The 21,398-nt window shown below is 43.3% G+C and overlaps 1 protein-coding gene across 2 annotated transcripts; it reads left to right on the forward strand.

Moving 5' to 3' along the window:
• Positions 1–708: 708 nt before the first annotated feature.
• Positions 709–20,987, forward strand: chn2 (chimerin 2). 2 transcript variants are annotated; one of them, XM_040164842.2, is made up of 13 exons: positions 709–1,263; positions 7,932–7,970; positions 9,525–9,580; positions 10,910–10,941; positions 11,144–11,257; positions 11,378–11,648; positions 16,019–16,102; positions 17,073–17,157; positions 18,229–18,402; positions 18,650–18,727; positions 18,888–19,025; positions 19,118–19,223; positions 19,723–20,987. In XM_040164842.2, exons 1-13 carry the CDS (start codon positions 1,215–1,217, stop codon positions 19,892–19,894), a joined length of 1,398 nt encoding a protein of 465 aa, XP_040020776.1. In that variant the 5' UTR covers positions 709–1,214; the 3' UTR covers positions 19,895–20,987. The 2 variants fall into 2 exon arrangements, with proteins under 2 accessions (XP_040020776.1, XP_040020777.1); XM_040164843.2 differs by lacking the exons at positions 709–1,263; positions 7,932–7,970 and adding an exon at positions 8,096–8,147.
• The last annotated feature ends 411 nt before the right edge of the window (positions 20,988–21,398 follow it).

The raw sequence follows: 21,398 nt of genomic DNA on the forward strand, positions 1-21,398 counted from the left end.
TATAGCGTTATGTTATATTATACCTCTGTATAATTATCATTGATAATTTCGCAAGTTTTGAGGTTGAGCAATACTAATGATTGATACTAATGACTATTTTAAGGGGCAGACATACACATTGTTTCTTGACATAAGAAAATGGAAAAATTTAGTATTAGTGTCAGTTTCCCACGATGCAAATTAAATTAAATAGGCCTGGTGCTAAATATAAAAATGAATTAATCCTTAAGTATTTTTTTTAGAATTGTGAAAATGAATTTTAAAGCGGCAGTCAATCGTGTTTGGCCGGCAGGGGGCGTAATAACTTTAAAATGCACAGCTGGAAAGATGTGTGGAGTGTGACAGCTCAAGTGAGCAGATGATGAGAGACTGCAGAGACCGTGTCTACTACTTACAAAGCTGTGCAGAAATAGTTGGTTTTACTTAATTCTGTATAATTTAAAAAATAACTGATTATGCTTGTTTTGAAGCAGTTCTTTTAAGTTTCTAAGCTAATCACATAATTTTCATATTTCGGTTAGATCGGTTGCTTTCAATTTAGTTGTTCAGTCGGTGTGAACAAAACGTCGAGGAGGCCACCAGGTGGCGTTAAAACACTCACAACCCTTCTGTCTGTTTCAACACAACCCATCTAATGAAAACATTATTCAGATAGTTTGAGCCTTTGTAGGATACAACGTGCATAACGACCGTATAACGTTTTGCTTCAGCACAATAAAGCAACGCTTGTTTGTGGATCATGAGAGTTTTCAGTCTGATGCGTGTGTCATGTGTTGCAAAACCCGCTCCCAAACTTTCACTTTAAGAAGGCGCGTCTACTGCTGCGGCGTAAACGTGTGTTTGATACAGTCCTCAAAGTGGCACATGGAAACCACGGCTTAATTTCTGCATGACACACACACACACACACACATAGGACTACCGACTCTGTCGAGTGCATGCTTTGGAGAAACCGATCCACGCTGTCTATCCCGTTGGCGCGACCGACCGCTTCCCTTCCTGCCGGCGGCGGCGCCAGCAGCTCGGCTGAGGCGAGGGGGGACGATCGGTGGACGCGCGGGCAAGACGGGGGTGCCGAGAGACGCGAAACAGTCACCCGGACAGAGGCGAGGCACATCGGGACCTGGGTGGAAATGGAAGCTCCGCCGGGCACGGGCTGTCGTGAGCGCGCCGTGGCCAAGCGGGAATAGCCGAGCCGTGGAACGAGGGCTGGGATGGCTGCTTCCAGCAACTCAAGCCTCTCGGGTTCATCACTGTCCTCAGGTAAGAGTTTCAAATGACCCACTGGACACCGACTCGCCCGACGTGGTGGCTATTGTTACCAATTTATGGGCTCATAATAATAATTTCACGTTTCTTTGTGTGTGTGTGTGTGTGCGTGTGTGGGAGGGGGGGGGGGGGGGGGGTGTATATTTTTGCTTGTCCGTGTGCTTTGAAATATTTGCCTCATTTATTTTGCTTGGATACAAGTTGTTTTCATTATCTTGCATACAGCCAACGCTGACATGTGCAACTGAAAATGTGGCATCCTCGTCTCGTCTCCACCGCACACGTGCGTGCTGACATTCAACACATTATTAGGTGTATATAGGATCACCATCTGTCATACATGCGTTCAGAGGTAAAACAATTCGAGGGAAAGGACACTTTTCTCGTGCAGAGGGACTGAGATGCAGACAGCGTGACGTTGGGTTTGAGCGTCATCATTGGATTCCATAATTCCCTTACATGCTTTCCACTTGGCTGGCTGTAGTGATTTTGTTTAGCCTGTGTAATCCAGTTTTTGCCAAAGTGCAGCACCAGGCTGAGAAATGATCACACATTGTAAAACAAATCAGAATTCGAGTGACATCATGCAGTTATTGCCACATTTTTTTTCAAACTTCAAAATAAACCAATTGCATATAATTTGATTTAATCGGTTCAAATCACACCTATTACGTATTTGTAAAAATTTAACGTTCTGGATTGTATTTCCCCTGACTTGAGAACAGAAAGTGTGTTAGCAGCTGTTCAAATAAAATCCAGAAGGAAATAGCCGCCCGTGCTCGTCCCATTGTAGAACTTTCTGTGTGGATGAAGCACATTGCTCATGTTTGCAAGGGTATAAAGTACAAACCCCACTATCACAGCACTGTTTGATGTGGCAGCCCTGCCAACATCCACAAGCGTGTGTGTGAGAGAGAAGGGGAGGGAGAGGCTGTTTATAATACTATTCTCAGCACTTCTGTTTATGTTTGCTGAGTTTAGAAAAATCCAGCAATACTTTTTCCGTCTACATAAAATGTAAACTGAATATGGCGTGTTCACCAGGACATCGCATAGTATTATTATTTGTTTGAGTTTCCTACTCTCTCTGCACCTAACCACAAGGCGGAGTCACATTTCTCTAGGTATTGCCCTCAGGGAGGGACAGGCTGTCGTTTCCAAGCTGATATAGCCTGCTGCAACCGCATGCTTCCCAGAGCATTATCTCATGTGTGCGTTTCAGAAAGCAGCGGATTTACTGTTTGACCACTGCTGCTTTAGGGGGAAAGTCTTTTCTCTCTGCGGCATTGGAGGGTTGTCATTACTTTTGGGCTTTCAATATAATTATCAGAGGTTACAAGCTGCGCGGATGCCAGGGATAGAGTGGTTGTCACAAGGGTATTATTATTTTCAGGCAGAGCTCCTTGGAAGTCAAGACATTTGAATAATCTTGTCTACGAGGCATTTCACTCAAAAATGAATCCGGGCTCATTTTCGGCTCCACATTAGGTCGTCAGTTCTGCCTACAGATAGAGCGCTGTGTGTGTAGTTCCCTCGGCTGCTGCTCGTGATGAGTCTGCTCATCTTGCTTGGAGGCTGTTGTTTGGGGCAGCGTGTGTAAATAAAGAAAATGCAGTTTGTGCCACTGATGGCGGCTTCGTGTGCTTTATTATTGACCTTTTGACAGTGCCAACACTAATGATTTTATGAGAGCCGACATTGATTTATTTCCTCGCAGGCCGACCTTGACGTCAGCATTGCATTGATCCCCTTCACGAAAAAAGCAATGGAATTTTTCCATTGCTTTTTGGGTTATTCCAGAAAATAAGCTTGGCTGCAGACATTCCTTATGATATTCAGCAAGATAATTGTTGGAAAAACTGCAAATAAATGTCATGTCTAATAATCTTAACGTGAACAGCACTTTTCTGACTTTTGAAATGCAAGTTCAATGGCCAGAGGTAAAAAGCTAAAGTTAAGCAATGAACAGATGAGCAGCGAGCGCGGTGGTCCATTCAGCCCATTGTTGGTAACCACCTCGTTTCAAACACTTAAAAGTTTAATGTTTTTAGTATACTGGCAAACTTTTGTGACCACAGACATTAATTCAGGCAGCTTACCTAAAACCTTTTACAACCTATTTGAAAAACAAGGAAAGCGCAGAAATGCTAACTTGTTTCTGGGCTTTGGGGACTCATTCCTGCACCACACACAGGTGCACAATAGATTTACTCCACATATTTTGAGGCCCCTAATAATCAGATGAGTGACAGACTGAAAGGATTTCAACACGATTGAACCACATATGTTGCAATCTCTTCCTTTCCCTTGGAAAATATATTTCTTCAGGATGATTCCTTCACATTCTTGGCACGGGTGGGTATTGCAGCATGTTCTGTACCAGCAGCACACCGTTTGCCAGACGGCTTCAGGAAATCACGCTTTGAAAATAAATTGAGGGATGGCTCGTGAAAATACGCCCTGCGCTCCCGAGCCTTGAATGACAAAATTGGTCAGGGCGGCAGAATTACAGCTGTATTACAGAGGAGCTGTCTGCTCAACATGTGTCGGGCAAATGCTGCAGTTCACCTCGAAATCCCCCCACAACTATTTCTTGTTCTTACCGGTGGAAATCATGTCAGACTGGATTTGTGTCACATACTGACTGACTCAGATAATCTGTGTCATGCAGCACCAGCAGAAGGGGGGATGGGGGGCGGGGTCCCCTGCGTATTTCAATTCTGGTTTAACACATCCCAGTAGACAGTCCTGTATTAATTACAACAACAGACTGGGTCAGACAAAAGGCAATGTTGTACTGAGAGAAAAGGATGTAGTTTCCTTGCTAGTACACAAATACGCTCCAGGCTCATACCTGTCGTATATGATGCACCGAGGCCGTGTTGTAATACACAGATGGTCTCTCTGCTGCAGCCCTGCTGCCTCCCACTGACACCACACCGTGTGTCTGTGTGTGGTTTCATGAATCTGTTTCCTAGTACTAAAGAACATGTTGTTTTTGTATGTGAATAATATTGGCGTTAACGTAAACTGACTTTGAAATTTAAATGTTACCTTTCTTTTTGAATATATGCACATTGCAACATCTGCACATGTCTAGACAGGAATGGATCATCCTAACTAATGAATTAGGGATCAATAACAGCTTATTGTGTCCTTGCAGGACATCCAAGTAAAACGTGGATACTCAAAGCAGTTGCTGATAACACAGACTGGGGAGTCATCCAAATAATCCCAAGACATTCAAAAATCAGTAGCCCGATGTTTGAACAGGCCGCTTTTTCTGAGCGGCTTGTGGAGAGAAAACTCAACAGTCACAGTGAAAATGCTGTGGAGAAAGGTGCGGTTATTGTGCGTGGCATTCAAAACAGCTTTGTGATGATTATCATCTTTGCTCACGATAGGAGGAATGACCCTCAGAGCCGCCAGGAGAGATAAGATCACAAACAATGTAATAATTGCACCGCCTGTGAGGAAAAAAGACTGGAGGTTTGCCAAAACAAACAAAAGACCACATAACAATATATAACTCCTCCATAAGGAGACTCCCTTCCACTACTGTGTAAACCTCTAATGCTAACAAGTTGAGTCCTGTGAGCCATTTTCCAGCCTATTTTTGCTGACAGGATAAATATGCTTGTTCTTGTACACGGTGCGCTGACCTGACCTGTGCGACTGGTGTGTTTGCAAATGGACCTTGAAGCCACAGCTAATATTAATTAGTAACCGAGAAGCGAGGATAGATGATTCATCACCGATCCAGCAATCTGCCCTCAGATGATTTTCATTGTTGACAAACAGAACACTTCTCCGCCGCGCTGGGAATAACACTAAATCTGTCTGCAGTGTTCACAATTTGAAGTACGTCGAGTGTGTCCTGGCGTTTCCGTCGTGAGCGCCTCTCTCTCTTTGGCACAATCCGGCATGTCCCGCGGCGCATCAATTGGCCAATCTTTCAGATCTGTTAAGTCCAAATCCTGAAGAACTTGTTAGGGGTGTTTTGTTTAACTGATAGGAAAGAAACAAGTCCTTCTGCTCGTGAGATAAAACCGACATTGAATGTAGTGTTACAAAATAAAACACTGTCTACTGTACATTGTTGTCCTGAAAGGGAAAATAAAAGATGATCTACTCGATATGAACTGTGTGCTCGTTTCTTTCTCCACCAGAATGCAGCGTAAAGTACGACATTGTCAGACGTGTAACAATGCACAGTCGACGACATTATTCCTGCTGGTGTTTGTTTGTTTTTGTAGGTATTTTGCAGTCGGGAATGCAGCTGAATACGTAGCTTTTCAAGGCAATATAAAGCTTCTCTATTTGTTGTGTCAACTTAAATAGCCTCCTGGTGAGTTGTATTTGGGCTCAACTTCATTCTACCCAGATAAATGAGTCTTTATATCTCCTCTTTAGACAAATGGGTGATATTGAACAGACCCTGAGATCATAAAGGCTCTAAGTCTGTTGTCAGCTGTGTAGTCGTTAAATCCCAACAAAAGTCATTGTTTTATGTGCTGACGTAGATTTGTATTTACTGTGTGTGTGTGTGTGTGTGTGTGTGGTGTGTATAGATATATTTATTTTATTTTTTGGGGGGACTATTTTGCACAGATTCTGGAGCAGACTTTATCTCAGGGGCTGAACTGATCTTCATTCATTGCATATTCTCTTTGTCACCAAGGCAAATCCCCGTCGGTAATTATTTTATTGAATGCCTCTGACTAGAGATTAATGGAGGGCAACGCAATTAATAGCTGTGTCTTTGGGCGGAAAAATGCCTTCGGCTGCTCCAGAATTTGAAATTCTCCCTGATCATCAGACACCGCACAAGCTCTGAGCTGCTTCGAAATTCTTTTTGATGTTCTTTTCCTGTGTGTGTCTTCATGCGCGTACATACATATGTGTGTGTGTGTGTGTGTGTCTTTGTTTGAGAGTGGGTGTGTAGCATAATGTATTTAAGTGCGTGCTGGTGTTTGCATGAGGATCGACCCATAAGAGCCCCCTTATTACCAGCCGAAGATGCCGCCGAGTTCCGGACTGAAACGCCGTTCGTCATTGAAACAAATCAGATTGAAAAGCAAGCATTTGGCCGGCGACCAGATGAAATCTCATTCTTTAAACAAGCCGCAGTGGAATAAATCTTTCAGGCTGAGTGCAATGCACAACGCTTCAGTGTACCACACATCACATCGTATTCAAAGGCAGACCTTCCGTGGAGGCCTTTACCCCCATCATTTAACCTTTAACAGCGCCCACTTCTTTCACAATGTACGTAATTATTCAACATTTGATCACCTGCACCCATCTTGCCTTTCCTGTGTGATGAATGCAGCTCTTTCAAAGTAACAAGACTGTTGCGCTGAGAAGCAACGATGAGCATTGGGCGTGTTTGATAAGGTTGCAAACAGCCTCCTGCTGCAGTGAGCAGAGAGCGCAGCGTGAAGGAAATGCCTGCTCTTCATGTGCTGTCAGTTACACAGGTAAATATAGCACAAGAATATACAGTGGCTCTGAGGGAACGAGCAAGACGGTTTTAACGCCGTTGCCATTTATGTCAGAAAGCCTCACCGTTTTGCAGACCTCTTAACAAGTGCGCACTGGTTTTCATGCCCTCTCATGTGCGCTGTTTTCTTTCTTAAGAAGGGTGTGGCGTTGATCTGCCGAGGAGTGCAAAGGAATGTTGTAAGCGAGCGACATGTATCTTCTGGAACTACATGACTCATTATTCACACAGTCAATCGAGTCCTTAAAAGTGCAGTTTAACGAGAGGCACTGAACATATGAGGGGCGGATTAATCATCTTGGCATTTAGTGTCATCTGCTTATGTGATAGCTTAAGACCACCACGTTTGATGTATGATGATCTCACTGTGTGAACATGTAGAAAGTGCAGTAACATTCAGTTACAGTTACAATTTCTTCAACAGGGAAAACAAAAAGTTTCTAGAAACCTCTGTAAATGACAATAAATGATTATCAGTATGTTCTGAAATGCTTTGGTTTGTGATGTAGTTAAATGTTTTGTCAACATCATTATTATTTTATGAGTATACTCCACAATTTATGACACAATGGGGGCCAGACCCTTTATAACGATACTGGCAAAGTAGTACGATGGCAGATTTAGCCAAATTCCACACGTGGTTATTGCCACATTTTATTGCAAGTCATCACTTTACCCGCTGGGTAAATTTTTATTTGCTACAGAGAATTTACTTCATTGCCATGCTTGTTCTTTCATGCTAAAATAAATAACATATTTCAGGAGTATGTCCTCATAATCATAAATCAACCACCATGTTTCCCAGAATAAAGTTTTACCGTGAGTCGGGATATTCATACACTTACATTTTGATTTTGTATTATAGAAAAGGCGTTTTTCCGACACATTGTTCAGTGAAATGCACACACATCTGTATTAAATGTTGAAGCAGACAAACCGATTAGAAGACTATTCATTGTTGCATCTCAAGAGGCACCTGCACAGTGCGAAGGAACCTATATGCATAATTATAACAGAGAAATAAACATCAGTGACATAATCATGGCAAAGGGTTCACAGTCCTTCCACTGAGAAACTGTTAGAAACAGAGATTTTAACAGTCTATTAGCACCTGTAAGAGTTAATGACTGAAACCTGCTTTACTGTTTGTTTTTTACAGACCCTGAGGATTACCAGCCGCCCATATGGAAGTCCTACTGTGAGTAATCCATTGTTTTTATGTGTTGATTAGCAATGCTTTTGACTGACTTCACATGAATTTGGCCTTTTTTAATGTTTCTTTAAATAACAACACATTTATGTCTGTTCTATAAATAGCAATGAGACCCTTTTCTATACCCGGAAGACTTGAGTTTGGTTGCATATACACAATCAGGTACAGTGCAGCTTCCAAGAGGCGTCGCACACGCACACACACAGACACACACACAAAAAGCTCAAACACACTTGCCTACACAACACATGCACAAAGAAAGATTCCTGATCTCCGTGTATATAGGTTTCCATCATCCGGGGGAAATGCAGTTCTCTATCTGCGAATAGGCTCAGCTGAAATCGGGTCTTCCTCATGCATTGTTTTTGCCATGTGGGTGGAAATGTGGGTTGACCCCCCAGAAGATTTGAGATGCGTTTGTTAAAGCAGAGCACAAATTGTTTTCAGCTGGATGCTGATTACAGCTCGGCTAATTACAATTCAAAGCGCCTACATCCGTTTTTCCTGTAATTAAATGCCTTTTTCGTGTAATTTTTCCATCTTTTTCTGACTCCTTTGGTCCTGTGCAGAAGGTATTTTTAGAGCTCGCTGTGGGACAGGAATGGATCGTGTCCAGATCTTGCTGGTTGGCTTAAGTCCGCCGGACAAAACATGAAAATTCCCAGTCGGGAGGCTTTGTTTCCCGGCCTGGAGAATCTGCCGCGAGGAAGACTGAGCTCAACCTCACGCAACCACAGCGGTTGTTGTAAATGAGGTCACTGATGTAGTCGTCCTCATCCACATCTCACAGGGTTATAGACCGTCATGTATCTCTAATGCTCCGTGTATATCGAAGTATAAAACTATACCAAGTGTTAATAATGTTAACTACAAGATTGTAATGGTTCGGAAATGTTTGTCAATGAAATGAGAAAATCAAGTTCTAGAGAGATGAAGGAATACACATTGGATAAGAAGAAAGGAAGCTCACTCAGCTACCTGTTCTTCGGTTTTATGTTTCTATCCTGACAGACATCTCGTTCTGGGAAACTGCAGAAACGGCAGCTTCACAATAGTAATGCACTTATTCTGTGGGGCTTCTGAGGCGATTATTACTCTGACTTGCACAAATGCCTCAATGCCTCACTGATCTACTTTCACTTTTTTCAATACGTTAAGTAGATCAAATACAGAGAAGAATACGCTTGCAGCATGTGTTTATTTAGATGTGTAATTTAGGGTTTTCAGGTATTGTTTTGTATGTGGTTCCAGTCACGTAAAGCAGTGACGGCTTAGCGTTGCATGTATTAGCTATTGCCTCCTGTGGTACCTTTGTTACCTTTGCACTAGTTGAAGCTGCAGACAGAAGCCATACTAACGGCTGTTAAGCACATATGTTGTTTGATGTCCCGGGTCTAAAAACTGCAGTACACAATTTAGTTTCCTGTTATTTCGGTAAGAAATAGGCTTAATGCATGTAATTACAAGTTTTACTGAGCTGTGTACAAAGCTCAGAGGGGCAGAGGCCCTTGATTAACCATCCGTGTGTTTCTCTCTCAGTGTACCAACTACAGCAAGAAGCCCCGAGACCAAAGAGGATCACGTGTCCCCAGGAGGTCAGTATAGATCAGGATACTATACACTGTTCCGTTGGGCTTAAAGGATTGTTTTTGCATTTTTATAAACCATTGAGTTCGTAAAATATGAACAAATGAAAGCAAATGCCACATTCTCAGAAACCAACAGTCAATTAGATCAAACCTCACATTTAGCAAACTGAAAACAGCAGTTGTTTGGTATTTTATGGCCAATGACTCATTGAATAACAGAGTAATTCCCTCTGTGCAGTACACTCATTTAAACAATCATAATACTTATAATAATATTAATAATAAAAAAAGCCCAATTCATATTCCGTTATATCCAAAAACATGTGATACATTGAGCTTTACAAGAAGTTTGTGGAAAAAGACAATAAACTATGCACGTTCAAACAGAACCACATTCTGTGGTGAATCTTTTCCCATTTGCTTCCAAAACCTGTCGACGAGGTTTCCAAACAGCTTTGGAGCAACACTGCATGTTACAAACTCAGTTTTCCCTCTCCAGTTTTAGCCTGGATATATTCACAGGGAAATGATTGAGTCTGGCAGCTGGTAGTCAATCAGTAACCAATGGGGATGGACTTGCTGCTTCTTGAAACCTAATCAGTAACTTACCAACTGCATTCGTTATTCTTTGTCTATCGTTTTAAGAGTATGACGTAGAATAACTGCATAGATCGTATTCCCTGAGCTATGTGAATAAAGGAACCAGTGAATACAGTATACTTGTTTCTGCCCCCAACGAGAGAACGGTCATGTTTCTGTAGAAGCAGGAATGATGCATGTCTCATCCTATTTCGAGTCTCGTCACGCTGTGATGAGCAGAGTGAAAGTTGTGGGCTGGCTGTGTGAGATTAGCGCTACCCGTTAAATCAAAGCACAAAATGAGGTTTGACATACTACCAAATCTGCTAGAATTGTAACTTTGGGTTTAAAAAGAGATTCTATACTATACTCTGTTAAAGTGATTGGAAAGAGGATTTGAATAAACTATTAAATAAACGTACAAAATGAGATTATTTTTTTAGCGATACCCTTTGATTTGTGTCACAGACGCACTAAACATCCCTGCGCGACACAGTAAGATACTAAATAAGAATTCTTTGCCAGCTGTTTTCCTGCACTGCCTCTAATTCATCTCCACACGCTGTGATTTGGCTTTATGGTGCCGTAGCTGTGAATAGACGTGGGCACACATGGAGATAATCTCTGCTCTGTGCAGCCCTTAATCTTTCATACAGGCTAGAAAACAACTTGCACAGCCATTTAATTCAACTTTCATATCATATCGCTCCGGCCAATATGTCCTCTTCTTCCTCTTCCTCTGTTTCTTCTTTACAGATGGAAAACAGACCCAAATACTACGGCAGAGAGTGAGTGCGACTTCATTACTCCCATCGTTTTTTGTAGCTGTGGATTATTTTTATTTATCTGTGTGTGTACAGTGGATATTTTTGTTTTTCATCATTAGTTCCCTGCTTCAGATTCAGATGGTTTTGGTTTAATGTGTTTTTTCTGTGTGTTTGTGTGTTTGTATTTAAATACATGAAATCACATTTCTTTTTTTTTTTTCAGATTTCACGGCATGATCTCTCGGCAATATGCCGATGAGCTTCTGGCGGGAGCAGAGGGTGCTTACCTCATCAGGGAAAGCCAAAGACAGCCAGGGACTCACACCTTGGCCTTAAGGTACCAAAACCATCTGTATGCATCACGGAATCCTCTGAACGGTCGGCCATATCAGCGGCCCAGTCCACTGAACCGATTCCACCTCTGCTCTCCCCTCCATCTTCATGCATCTCCATCAAGCTTTGGCCACCAGACCCTCAACTACAGATTGTTTTACGATGGGAAGCACTTTGTCGGAGAGAAGAGGTTCGAGTCGGTCCACGACCTCGTGACAGACGCCCTCATCACTCTCTACATTGAGACCAAGGCGGCGGAGTACATTGCCAAAATGACCACTAACCCCATCTACGAGCACCTTGGCTACACCTCGTTGCTCAAGGACAAGATGGTGCACAGGCTGAGCCGTGGACGCACAGAACCACGCAGGGTCACCTTCCAGAGAGACGAGAAGGTGAGTTCCACCTCATGGAAGCGTGCCGTCCTTTTGTGTGCAGTACAGAGGCTGTGTGACAGAATTAAAGTATCTTCATATAATCGCTGCTTAAAAGACTATCTAGAGTGAAAATGATCACTCAATGAATTGAAAGAATTCCAATTTTGCCAATCCTTAAACTAAGCTAATCCTTAAATTAAGCTATTTGACACCAACATCTCTAAAGCTGTTTAATTAATAGGCTTTATTTGTTAAATCATTTGTTAAATCCGTACTAAAGATCAGTAAGGGTTAACAGACAGGCTCCATGAGAGTGGTGTTGATTTCCTCTCTGCTATTCATTTGCATTTTCGGTCTGTTGATTGGACAAAAGCAATTAAACCGAAGATGTAACTTTTTATGTACTATTACAATTACTATACTATTCATTTAGATACTGAATCACCAGTTTTAAGTAATAGATTCATAGAAATAATTTATATTATATCTGAGCGGACCGGGCTAAAAGAGAGCTCATTTATTATTTCATTCTAAAATGAGGATTGTTATTCCAAAGGGCTTATTATTACACACTTTACATATATACTTGATTGAAACTAAACTTGAACTTTGTGATCAAGTATTCAAAATACTAAACATTCTTGATACTTCACCATCTCAGGACACGTAAATGATCTGGTACGTTTCCCTCGGCCCTGTGACTGCCACAGTATAGTGCCATGCGAATGCTCGGCTTCCCTGCTTCTGGACATTTCCCGTAGGATGAGAGTGCTACTGAGAGGACACTTTGTCCTGAGCATGAGAGGTACATTATCCCTGTAGCCCAAGGGTGTGTTTACTGCTGCCATGCTTCGGTGCTCCTGCTGAGAGGTAATGATGACCGAGGGGACTGGGACTCTGCTCCGCCTGCCGTGCATATCAGACACAATGATCTTGGCCGAGACAAATCGCGCATTGTATTCATTGGTGAGCTGCTGTCAGATTGAAGTCTGTGAATTATTTATCGGCGAGGAATGAGGAAAGTCTGTTTTCTTAGTAGAGAGGAATCAAGACTATCCTTCCACTAGGTGGCAATCTTAACTTGTTTCATGCTCTATTTCTGGAATGATGATGGCACGTTCACACCAAGGCACAATCAGCTCTTTTTATGGCTGATATTTTCTTCTTCCTTCTTCTGCTTGTATCCATTTTGTGTTTTCTGCTTTGTCGATTTTTTCTATTTACGACGTTAGCCTTACAGTCATTGACAGGCACATGGCGGCCTTGTCACCGGGGCCAGTTGCAGTATTAATATCACAGGTCTTGAGTTTGGTCCTGTAGCTTGAAACATAAGACATTAATGCCACATTTTTTTAACCTAATGACCATCAGTTAGTCAGCAGCAGATTTATGGTGGTTTCAAATAAGATAAGAGCCACATGCCACTACTAACCTCTAGGAAGCCCCATGGAGCATAGGACTGCCTTCACCAATGCTCCAAGACACACAGACCAACCTGTGTTTGCTTAACACAGTGCTTTATTGAACACTGTGCAACACTGTTGCATTTTGGTTAAGTTGCCGCAATAATGTTCTAAAATATGTGGATTGCAGCCTCCAATTAAACTCTATTAGTGAATACATCTGGAGCACCTCGAAATGTCACATTGTCAGTTATCTCTGGGCTTTCGTAAAACAGACGTACTTTTTCCTCCTGCCAAGTTTCATACACAAGGTTCCAGTCAGGGCCAGCTGAGATTATGTCAGACGGTGTTTGAAAACCACCTGCCAATCAAACCAGAAAAAAGAGGTTTTCTGTCTATCTAGAATATTACGTGTTCAAGAATCAGAGGTCTGGCCCCAAGGCTTGAATCTATGTTATCTTTTTGAACTTGATGTAAACCAGTCAAACAGCCACGCCCCCCGAAGGCATCACAGCCACAGTGGCCTCAGTGTGCGGTGACCATTTACTTGTGTTTGCTCGGTGTACGCTTGATACCACCGTATTGCAGCCACTGCAAATTCCTGTGTAATTAAAATGCTCAAGGTGAGCGGGTGCAGCTCAACCTGTAGATCGACCACTTGAATTTAGTTATTTTTGCATGTGCATAGAATTTCCTCCGTGGTCGAAACCTGGCCCACATTCCTCCTGAGAGTCACCATCCCGGTTTGATCTCGGCGAGGATCTCTTCACGGGCTGGTCTGCTATTTCCAAAGAAAGAGTCATGTTTTTAACATAATAACAGTTTCTCTCGCGAGAGTTTCACGCTTTTGAAAATGCAAAAACAGCAATTTATTTGTTTTTGTTGTTGTAGTTTTAAAATCTACGAAAGCTCTTCGGGCCCCATTTCAAGTGTACATTTCAGACTTTAAATGTACTCATTCATTTTCAGCTTCAGAAAGAGAAAGATTCATCAATGTTCAGTGTTCCCATTTTAGACAAAAGACGATTTCTTCCATGTTTGTCTCAAACTGTCTTTGACTGCTTCTACTCATCACAGACCGTCTTTTTGTTGAGGTGTTGGTAGGGGTTGTTTTGTTTGGGATGTTGGTAGTTGTATCCCGTTGTCTTTCTGCCGTTCTCCCATGATTCCCAGTACTCTATGGTCACAACACAGTCCGCTCAGCTGTGCTCTCACAAAGCCCCGCAGAAATAAAAGAGACAAGCCACTGAAAAGAAAGCAGAGCTTGTTGTGTGAATCCCTTTTGTGTCGTCTCTCCCGAGGTCTTCTTTAAGAGACGAGAAGCCAGCTGCCCGCAGACAAAGAGTGCAGCCCTCGTCCTCCCTCCCTCCCCTCCAACCTCGCAAGGCTAAAATATCTCGCCGAGGTCAATTCGTCACTTGTCCCCTCAGACTTTGCTGCAGAGCTGAATTGTATGGAATGGTATGTCTGTGTCTTTTCAAGGAATGCCAACAACAATGACAAAAATCTTCACCTGTCCTGTCACTCCGTCAGTCATAGAGTAAAACCGTTGCCTCCAGACGGCATGGGGCGAAAAAGAAATAGCTGGTACACAAAAAGCCCACAGCAACTTTCCGACCGTTTTTATCTCAGCTCTGCGGTTTCCCTTTGGGTCTTGCTCCTCGCCCTCCCCACTCTGCTTTTGCTTCAGCTCTTTATCATCAAAATCCAATGCTTTCTGACTTCATGACCTCTCCTGCTTAATTAATTAGTGCTTCTGTTTTTTTCTCGTTCACGCTTAGCTGATCGGTAAAATAGCTGTTAAGCATAAAATCTTGCAGATGCCTGATATTTTACATGTTGTTTGCACTGCTCTTAGTATTGGGTACCGTGCTCCGATCTTATTGATTAATTAGAAATCCTGACAGCCTTCTTAAGCCGTTTACTGGTTGGAACCACCACAGCCAAAATACTATGTGACTGCAGACCTGCAAATGAGCCCGCTTTGGGCTTTTACTTGGATTTGGGCACTGCAGGATTATTCCCTGCGTAAGGATTATGGTAGTAATCCCTCCCAATCCCAGGTTGATGGTCGTGCACTGCTGGTCCTCTGGGAGGAATGATAGTGATTGGCAGGAGTAGTCTGCAGTCAGATTGTCTGGCAGATGCAGAGTGGACGGCGGAGAGGGGAATTCCCCCCAGCCGACCGACTTAGCCGGAGGTCAAGTCTGTTTGAATTAGGAGGACACAGCCCCGGCTCCGTCCCATCGCAGAATCTTTGCTCTGTCTTTGAGCAGTCAGCTGACCCTTTTAGGAGGCCGAGCATTGACTGGGAGCTGCTGGCAGTTGGGTATTATCTCTCCCGCAGTAGAGTGGAGTGTGTCCAGAAGGCAGCGTGCTAATGGGAGTGTGCTCTGTGCCATAAAGAGGGTGTGTCCACTATTGATTGTCCTCCACGGGGCTTTGGATCTGCGTGAAACGGTCCTGACAGCACCCGGTCGTCCCTCACTCACAACAACCTCCCCGCCCCTCCCTATCAGAGACCCTGTTCTCTCCCTCTTTGCTTTCTGGGTGTGTGTGAAGGAGGGCTATTGTGTGAGGCACGCTCCTGCCCTCAGGCCGGCCCACTCCCGACCCTGTTTCCTCTGCCGCTCTTGCCTGCTGCCGCCACTGGAAGTAGACCATATGCAGAGCGGACCCGCCGCTGACCGTCGCCAGTGGAGTGGAGCTGCCTCCTCTGCGCTGGGCTGCTGTCGGAGACGTCTGCGGCGCGGCGCCCACGTCTCCCCCGAACACCTCTCCCCGGAGGAGATGGAGAGCCTTTGGGAACTCGACCAGGCGAGCGTGGACGCGGAAGACAAGAGAGGAGGGGAGCTGATTACCCACAAGGCTAAAAGACATGAACGGAAGCGTCAGGAGCTGCTGGCTTTGGCTCTGGGAGTCAAACTGGGGAGCAAGGGAACACTTCTGTGGAAGCCTATAAAACTGTTGGCCTCCTGTCCACAGATATCATCACCTCTAGTGCGACGGAGTGCCTTGAAAGATACGCCGGAGAAGCAGTGCTCATACGAGAAGATACACAATTTTAAGGTGAGCGGGTATTTATTGAACGTTTTGATGGCTGCTAACAACTTGGTCATTTTGTTACATGTACAGTATACATACATCTGTTTATTTATGCCTCATTCCCCCTAAATAAGGAGTACAGTTTTTTTTATTATCTCTCACTGTATAGTTCTTTTTGCGGAAGACTCTGACAGACGCAACATACTCATGTGTCAGACGTTTGCTCGGCTCACAGTGTATGTTGCTGTTTTAATGAGAACACGTACAGCTGACACCCATATGAACCGAGGGGTACTAATGGAAACACTTAACTGAGCAAGCCATTAGCAGAGCACATTGATTTGCATTGATTTGAAAGCTCTTATATCTTATCGATGTTTTAGGCTGCTGATTTAGTAAAAACAGTTACTAGACTGCAAGTGAAGGTAACAGTTCTCATGGAGAATTTTGGGACACTCGCCTCGTGGCGAGTCTCCATTCTTGCATTTGTGTCTTGGGTGTCAATTACGTGCAGGTTCAAATAACCCCAATTCTTTTGTATACTTCCCCTTTGAAAGATTACACAAAACCTCCACTTACCACCTGCCGTATGCTCACTCATCACATCTGCTACCTTTTCAAAGTACCAATGAAGGTGTGTGTGTGCACATGCACGCAGGCACGCACCCACTGGCCATCTCTGCTGTGTTTTGTAGGGTGCACAGCGACTGTACATCTGTTATTTTGACCTGCAGCCTTGACTCTGTCGCTGCCTGCATTTATCCAAATGCCCAGGAGCAGATGCCAGACATTAAAGTAAATCCTTTAATCTGCCTTGTATATACAAATGCTTTAATTTGGCAAGGGGTCCCATCCACTGTAGCCTGGGATCACAACAGTAATCTCTGCCCAGTACATGAAAAGACAGTTTCTTCAGTTTGAATTGGACAGCAATGACTTGCAGTGCATGGTGTGTGTTTGTGTTTGTGTGACCGTGTCCGCTCTCAACCCCCAGGTACACACCTTTCGAGGGCCACACTGGTGCGAGTACTGTGCCAACTTCATGTGGGGCCTCATTGCCCAGGGCGTCCGCTGCTCGGGTAAGTACCGTCCATCAGCCAAGTGGCATGTCATGGATAACGCAAGCAATGCATGAGCCAACTCTGTCCTCTCGCGGATGTTTCAAACGCACGTCATTCGCGGGGATCGATTATGAGCCTTTTATGGTCATTTTCCGGTCGAGTCTGCCACAGGCAAGTTGAGATTCTCCCGTCAGTGACTCATCAAAGTTTGTTCTTTTCACAGTAACATATTATCTAAATGATATAATCACAGGCAGAACTGCTATCCCTCCTTTTGAAGCCTCTTGGTAAATCACAGTCAGCTAGATGTTTTTACACACTGTTTTGTAATTCCCTTATAACTAGTTACATGTGATGAAGCACGCTGACAACATTTATGTGCCAATGTAAGTCAATTTCATCTGAACAGAAATCCCTACAAATACAATAAATGATAATACATTGCAGGTCAAACACAGGTCAAATGCGATGTAAATGTGACCCAAAATAGCAGCAGCCGTAAGTCATTGATTGCGTACGAGAGTGCAGTGGAGTTTTTATGACCTCTATAGTCACAAGATTCGTTCACAGCACCGACATGAAACCAATGTGCACATCAGTGGACTCGGTGGCTTCCTCCCCGAACAGAGTGCTCGTTGTCGAGACATTTGCCACGCTGATAAGCCAGAGGCAAACACTGGTATCATCAGGCACCTCATGTGCTGTGTGAAACAGGAGGCACTTCTTTTTTTCCCCCTCTCCCTCACTCCCTGCTTAGCGCCCAGTTCTTTCTTATCTGCTGCTACACTCTCAGGGACTGACTGAGAGTGACGTCCTCAATCAGCAGACCAGTTGACCAAAAAAAAAACATCTTTCAGACGCCTCCTCAAACACCTTCGTTCCGAGCTGCGCGGCCACCCGAGCAGGCGCGTGCAAGCGTGACTTAAAGTCCTACAGGAGCGGCTGCCCTGTTTGCTCCTGTCTGTCAGCGCCGTTTATCACAGACTCTGGGAAACCTTTTCAGGCTGCTCGTCTTAAGCCTGCTGTGATTGTTGTTTTATCATCAGCCGGAGACTAATCTCTAACCCTCTCTGTGTTTATCTCGCCTAGATTGTGGGCTGAATGTACACAAACAGTGCTCCAAACTGGTTCCCAGCGACTGCCAGCCGGACCTGCGCAGGATAAAGAAAGTGTTCAGCTGTGACCTCACCACGCTTGTCAAAGCTCACAACACAACGCGGCCCATGGTGGTGGACATGTGTATTCGAGAAATAGAGCTCAGAGGTAGGACGCGGTCTTCAATCGGTCCTGACAAGTTAAACTCATCAATCAACTCAGAGAAAGGAAAGCAGAAAGTAGAGTGTGATTGGTAAAATCTGTATATTAATTTATTCTTTAGTTCGAGTAGGGAGAATAAATGCCAATATTTCCTCCAGATCATTTGTTGCGCCCATCCTGGGTTGGACGCCTGTGGTGCAGAAGGGAGGCAGGGAGGCTGATAAGAAAAACTATTTCAAATTTTCTGTTGCAGGTATGCAATCTGAAGGTCTCTACCGAGTGTCTGGCTTCTCGGAGCACGTAGAGGAAGTGAGGCTCGCCTTTGACCGAGGTTTGTTGACACCAAATTTGTTCGGTCTCTGAGGTTTTATTTCACAGGTTCATACATTTAGAAAAGAACCCTGTTTCAGCTCGAGTTGTTATTTTGTGAACATTCAGTCCTTAAAGTATTCCTGTAGCTGTGTCATGTATTTTTTTTTTTTCCTCATCAGATGGTGAAAAGGCTGACATCAGCGCCGTTGCCTATGCAGACATCAACATCATCGCTGGTGCTCTGAAGCTCTACTTAAGAGACCTTCCCATTCCAATCATTACGTTTGACTTGTACTCCAAATTTATTCAAGCTGCAAGTAAGCTCTCTTTTACTTTGGGATAATCCACGCTGTCACTGTGTTACCCAGCATTCCCTGCAGATAATAACCGTATTGCTAATGTGATGTAGAAATTCCAAATGCTGAATCCAGACTGGAGGGCATCCACGAGAGTTTGCTGCAGCTGCCCCCCGCCCACTTTGAGACCCTGCGTTACCTGATGGCTCATCTCAAGAGGTCAGTTCACACACACACACGAGTCCCCAACACAAGGACATGCATTGTTTAAAGTTCTTTTATGGGAAGAACGGACTTCAAAATGAAGTGTTGTCTGAATGGAGTCTTCTCTTCCATCATGAGTCTCTGCGCCATTGACATCTGTAGTTCTCCTAAAGAATAGTTGCTCTTGAGGATGTATTTCCTGATTTCAATGAACATAAGCACTGCAAATCTAACACACACCATACTGTTGCCATAAATACCACCTGCAGAGTAATCCTTAAACTATTAATGTATCAATATGCCTTTTGAGAAACTTTTCAAGTTCAATAACTGTCAATAACTGCAGAGGCCAGCTGTTCAAAGGAAGCGATAGTTATCTCCAAGGAAAGTGTGCCTTGGTCTTTAAGTATGAGAAACAAACTGGATTTGTACTGCTGGCGGCCTTTTCATGGGATTTGTTGAAAATAAGGAAATGCATTAAAAAACATTCAGCTTTTGTTCTTTTGCTGTACAGGGTGACGCAGTTTGAAAAGGACAATTTCATGAATGCCGAGAACCTGGGGATCGTCTATGGTCCAACGCTCATGCAGCCACCAGAGCAGAATGCCTTGACAACCCTGAATGACATGCGGCAGCAGAAACTAGTGGTGCAGCTCATGATAGAGCATGAAGACGTCTTATTCTGAGGACCGAGGCACGGGGGCCTCACAACAGAAACGAAGGACATTTATTTATTCTGTCATATAGGACATTCAAACCATCCTGATTCTTATGAAGTTGCAGAATAGTTTGTAATCAAATTGTACTTGAAACCCTTATTCTTCTCGCATGGCTGTTTTAGTTGAAATTGGTTTAGTGTTGACATTGTCTTGTAAATGTAAGTTTGGATTTTAATACCCAGCCAAGTCCATCATTTTTATATTTTTTATCTTTTTGTTTTTACCTGGCTACAGTGCTGTTCTCTCCTCTCGTTAATTTGAAGACTGTCACTACCTGGTGTAGACAGTCATGATGCAGCAGCCTATTTAACGTCCCCACATTACACGTGTGCTTACTATGATATAAGTGGGAACTTTGTTTAAAGTTTAATGTGGATAAAGATCTGTTCATTTAATGATCAATATTTTAACTGTTTACTAAAATTTGAATGATGAGGCAATTTGGCGCTCATGAAGCACTTTTTTGCAACAAGTGTAAAGATTTATTTTGTAAAGATGTTTATTTTTGTCATTTTACTCTGCATCTTGTTCTTTTGTCACAATAATATATACTTTTGAGAATGACGTTTGATGAATTGATGTCTAAATTCAAAAGAGAGAAAAATAACCTGACGAGAAGCAGAATTACCTTTTTAAGTTATGGCTCTGAATACACGGCTGGATTAAATACTGGTCATTTTAATTCACATGTCATGTTGCAGACTGTTTGTGAAACTCTTTGCACACACGTCTGATGCCGGCTTTGTAGTAATTCTGTTTACATGCTGTAATTTACGGTACCTACGAGTGAACATAGGATCTGGGCCCATTTGATTTCTTTTCCTATGCCAGAAACACCACTCGGTGCAGCAGCAGTCGCCTTCTAACTTCACGGTGCCATAGAAGTTAAGTCACGCTACAGCTGCACCGAGGACGTTTACTTCACCCTTGGTTGGATGTTATTAAAGTCAATCCTTTCACCAAATCCATTTTATTAAAATGTATTTTTGTGATGGTTGCGATTAAAAATGTAATTTATCAAATGTTGATTTATTAAAGGGAAGAAAAGGGGAGTTTAAAATAGTGTGAGCTGCTCTTCAATGTTCGTCTGCTTTTAACATAAAGGTAACAGAGTGAGATATCTGAAGAGAGGCTATCACAGATAGCCTGAAGCACGGTGACGGAATCACAGGTATGTGGTTAACAACCTTTTTGAGGCGTTTTAAATTCCGTACCAGGCATTTTTGGCAGACGGTCGTATCTAACATCCAATCACCGTGTAACCCTGTAACCTTCCCGCTTGACCAGTTTATGTGCAGGTGCGGTCAGCCTGCTGGAATTCATCCAGATACCTAATGAACTAGTTTGGTAGGAAAAAAACTGCTGCTCTTTATGAGAGAATACACAATTAACTCTAACGCTTTAAATCTTCTTCACTCCTATATCCACACTGAGTAGTCAGTTTCTTTTGCGTCAAAGAACTTGGGAGATT

This window comes from Gasterosteus aculeatus, chromosome 20 (assembly GCF_964276395.1).
Source record: "Gasterosteus aculeatus chromosome 20, fGasAcu3.hap1.1, whole genome shotgun sequence".
NCBI classification, from domain to species: Eukaryota; Metazoa; Chordata; class Actinopteri; order Perciformes; family Gasterosteidae; genus Gasterosteus; species Gasterosteus aculeatus.

Bases quoted from the DNA above. Each gene is read 5' to 3' on its own strand.
- chn2 (XM_040164842.2), top strand. From the start codon at position 1,215: ATGGCTGCTTCCAGCAACTCAAGCCTCTCGGGTTCATCACTGTCCTCA. The intron at 9,581-10,909 runs GTCAGTATAGAT...TCTTCTTTACAG, and splicing joins GGATCACGTGTCCCCAGGAG to ATGGAAAACAGACCCAAATA. The intron at 19,026-19,117 runs GTAAGCTCTCTT...AATGTGATGTAG, and splicing joins CAAATTTATTCAAGCTGCAA to AAATTCCAAATGCTGAATCC.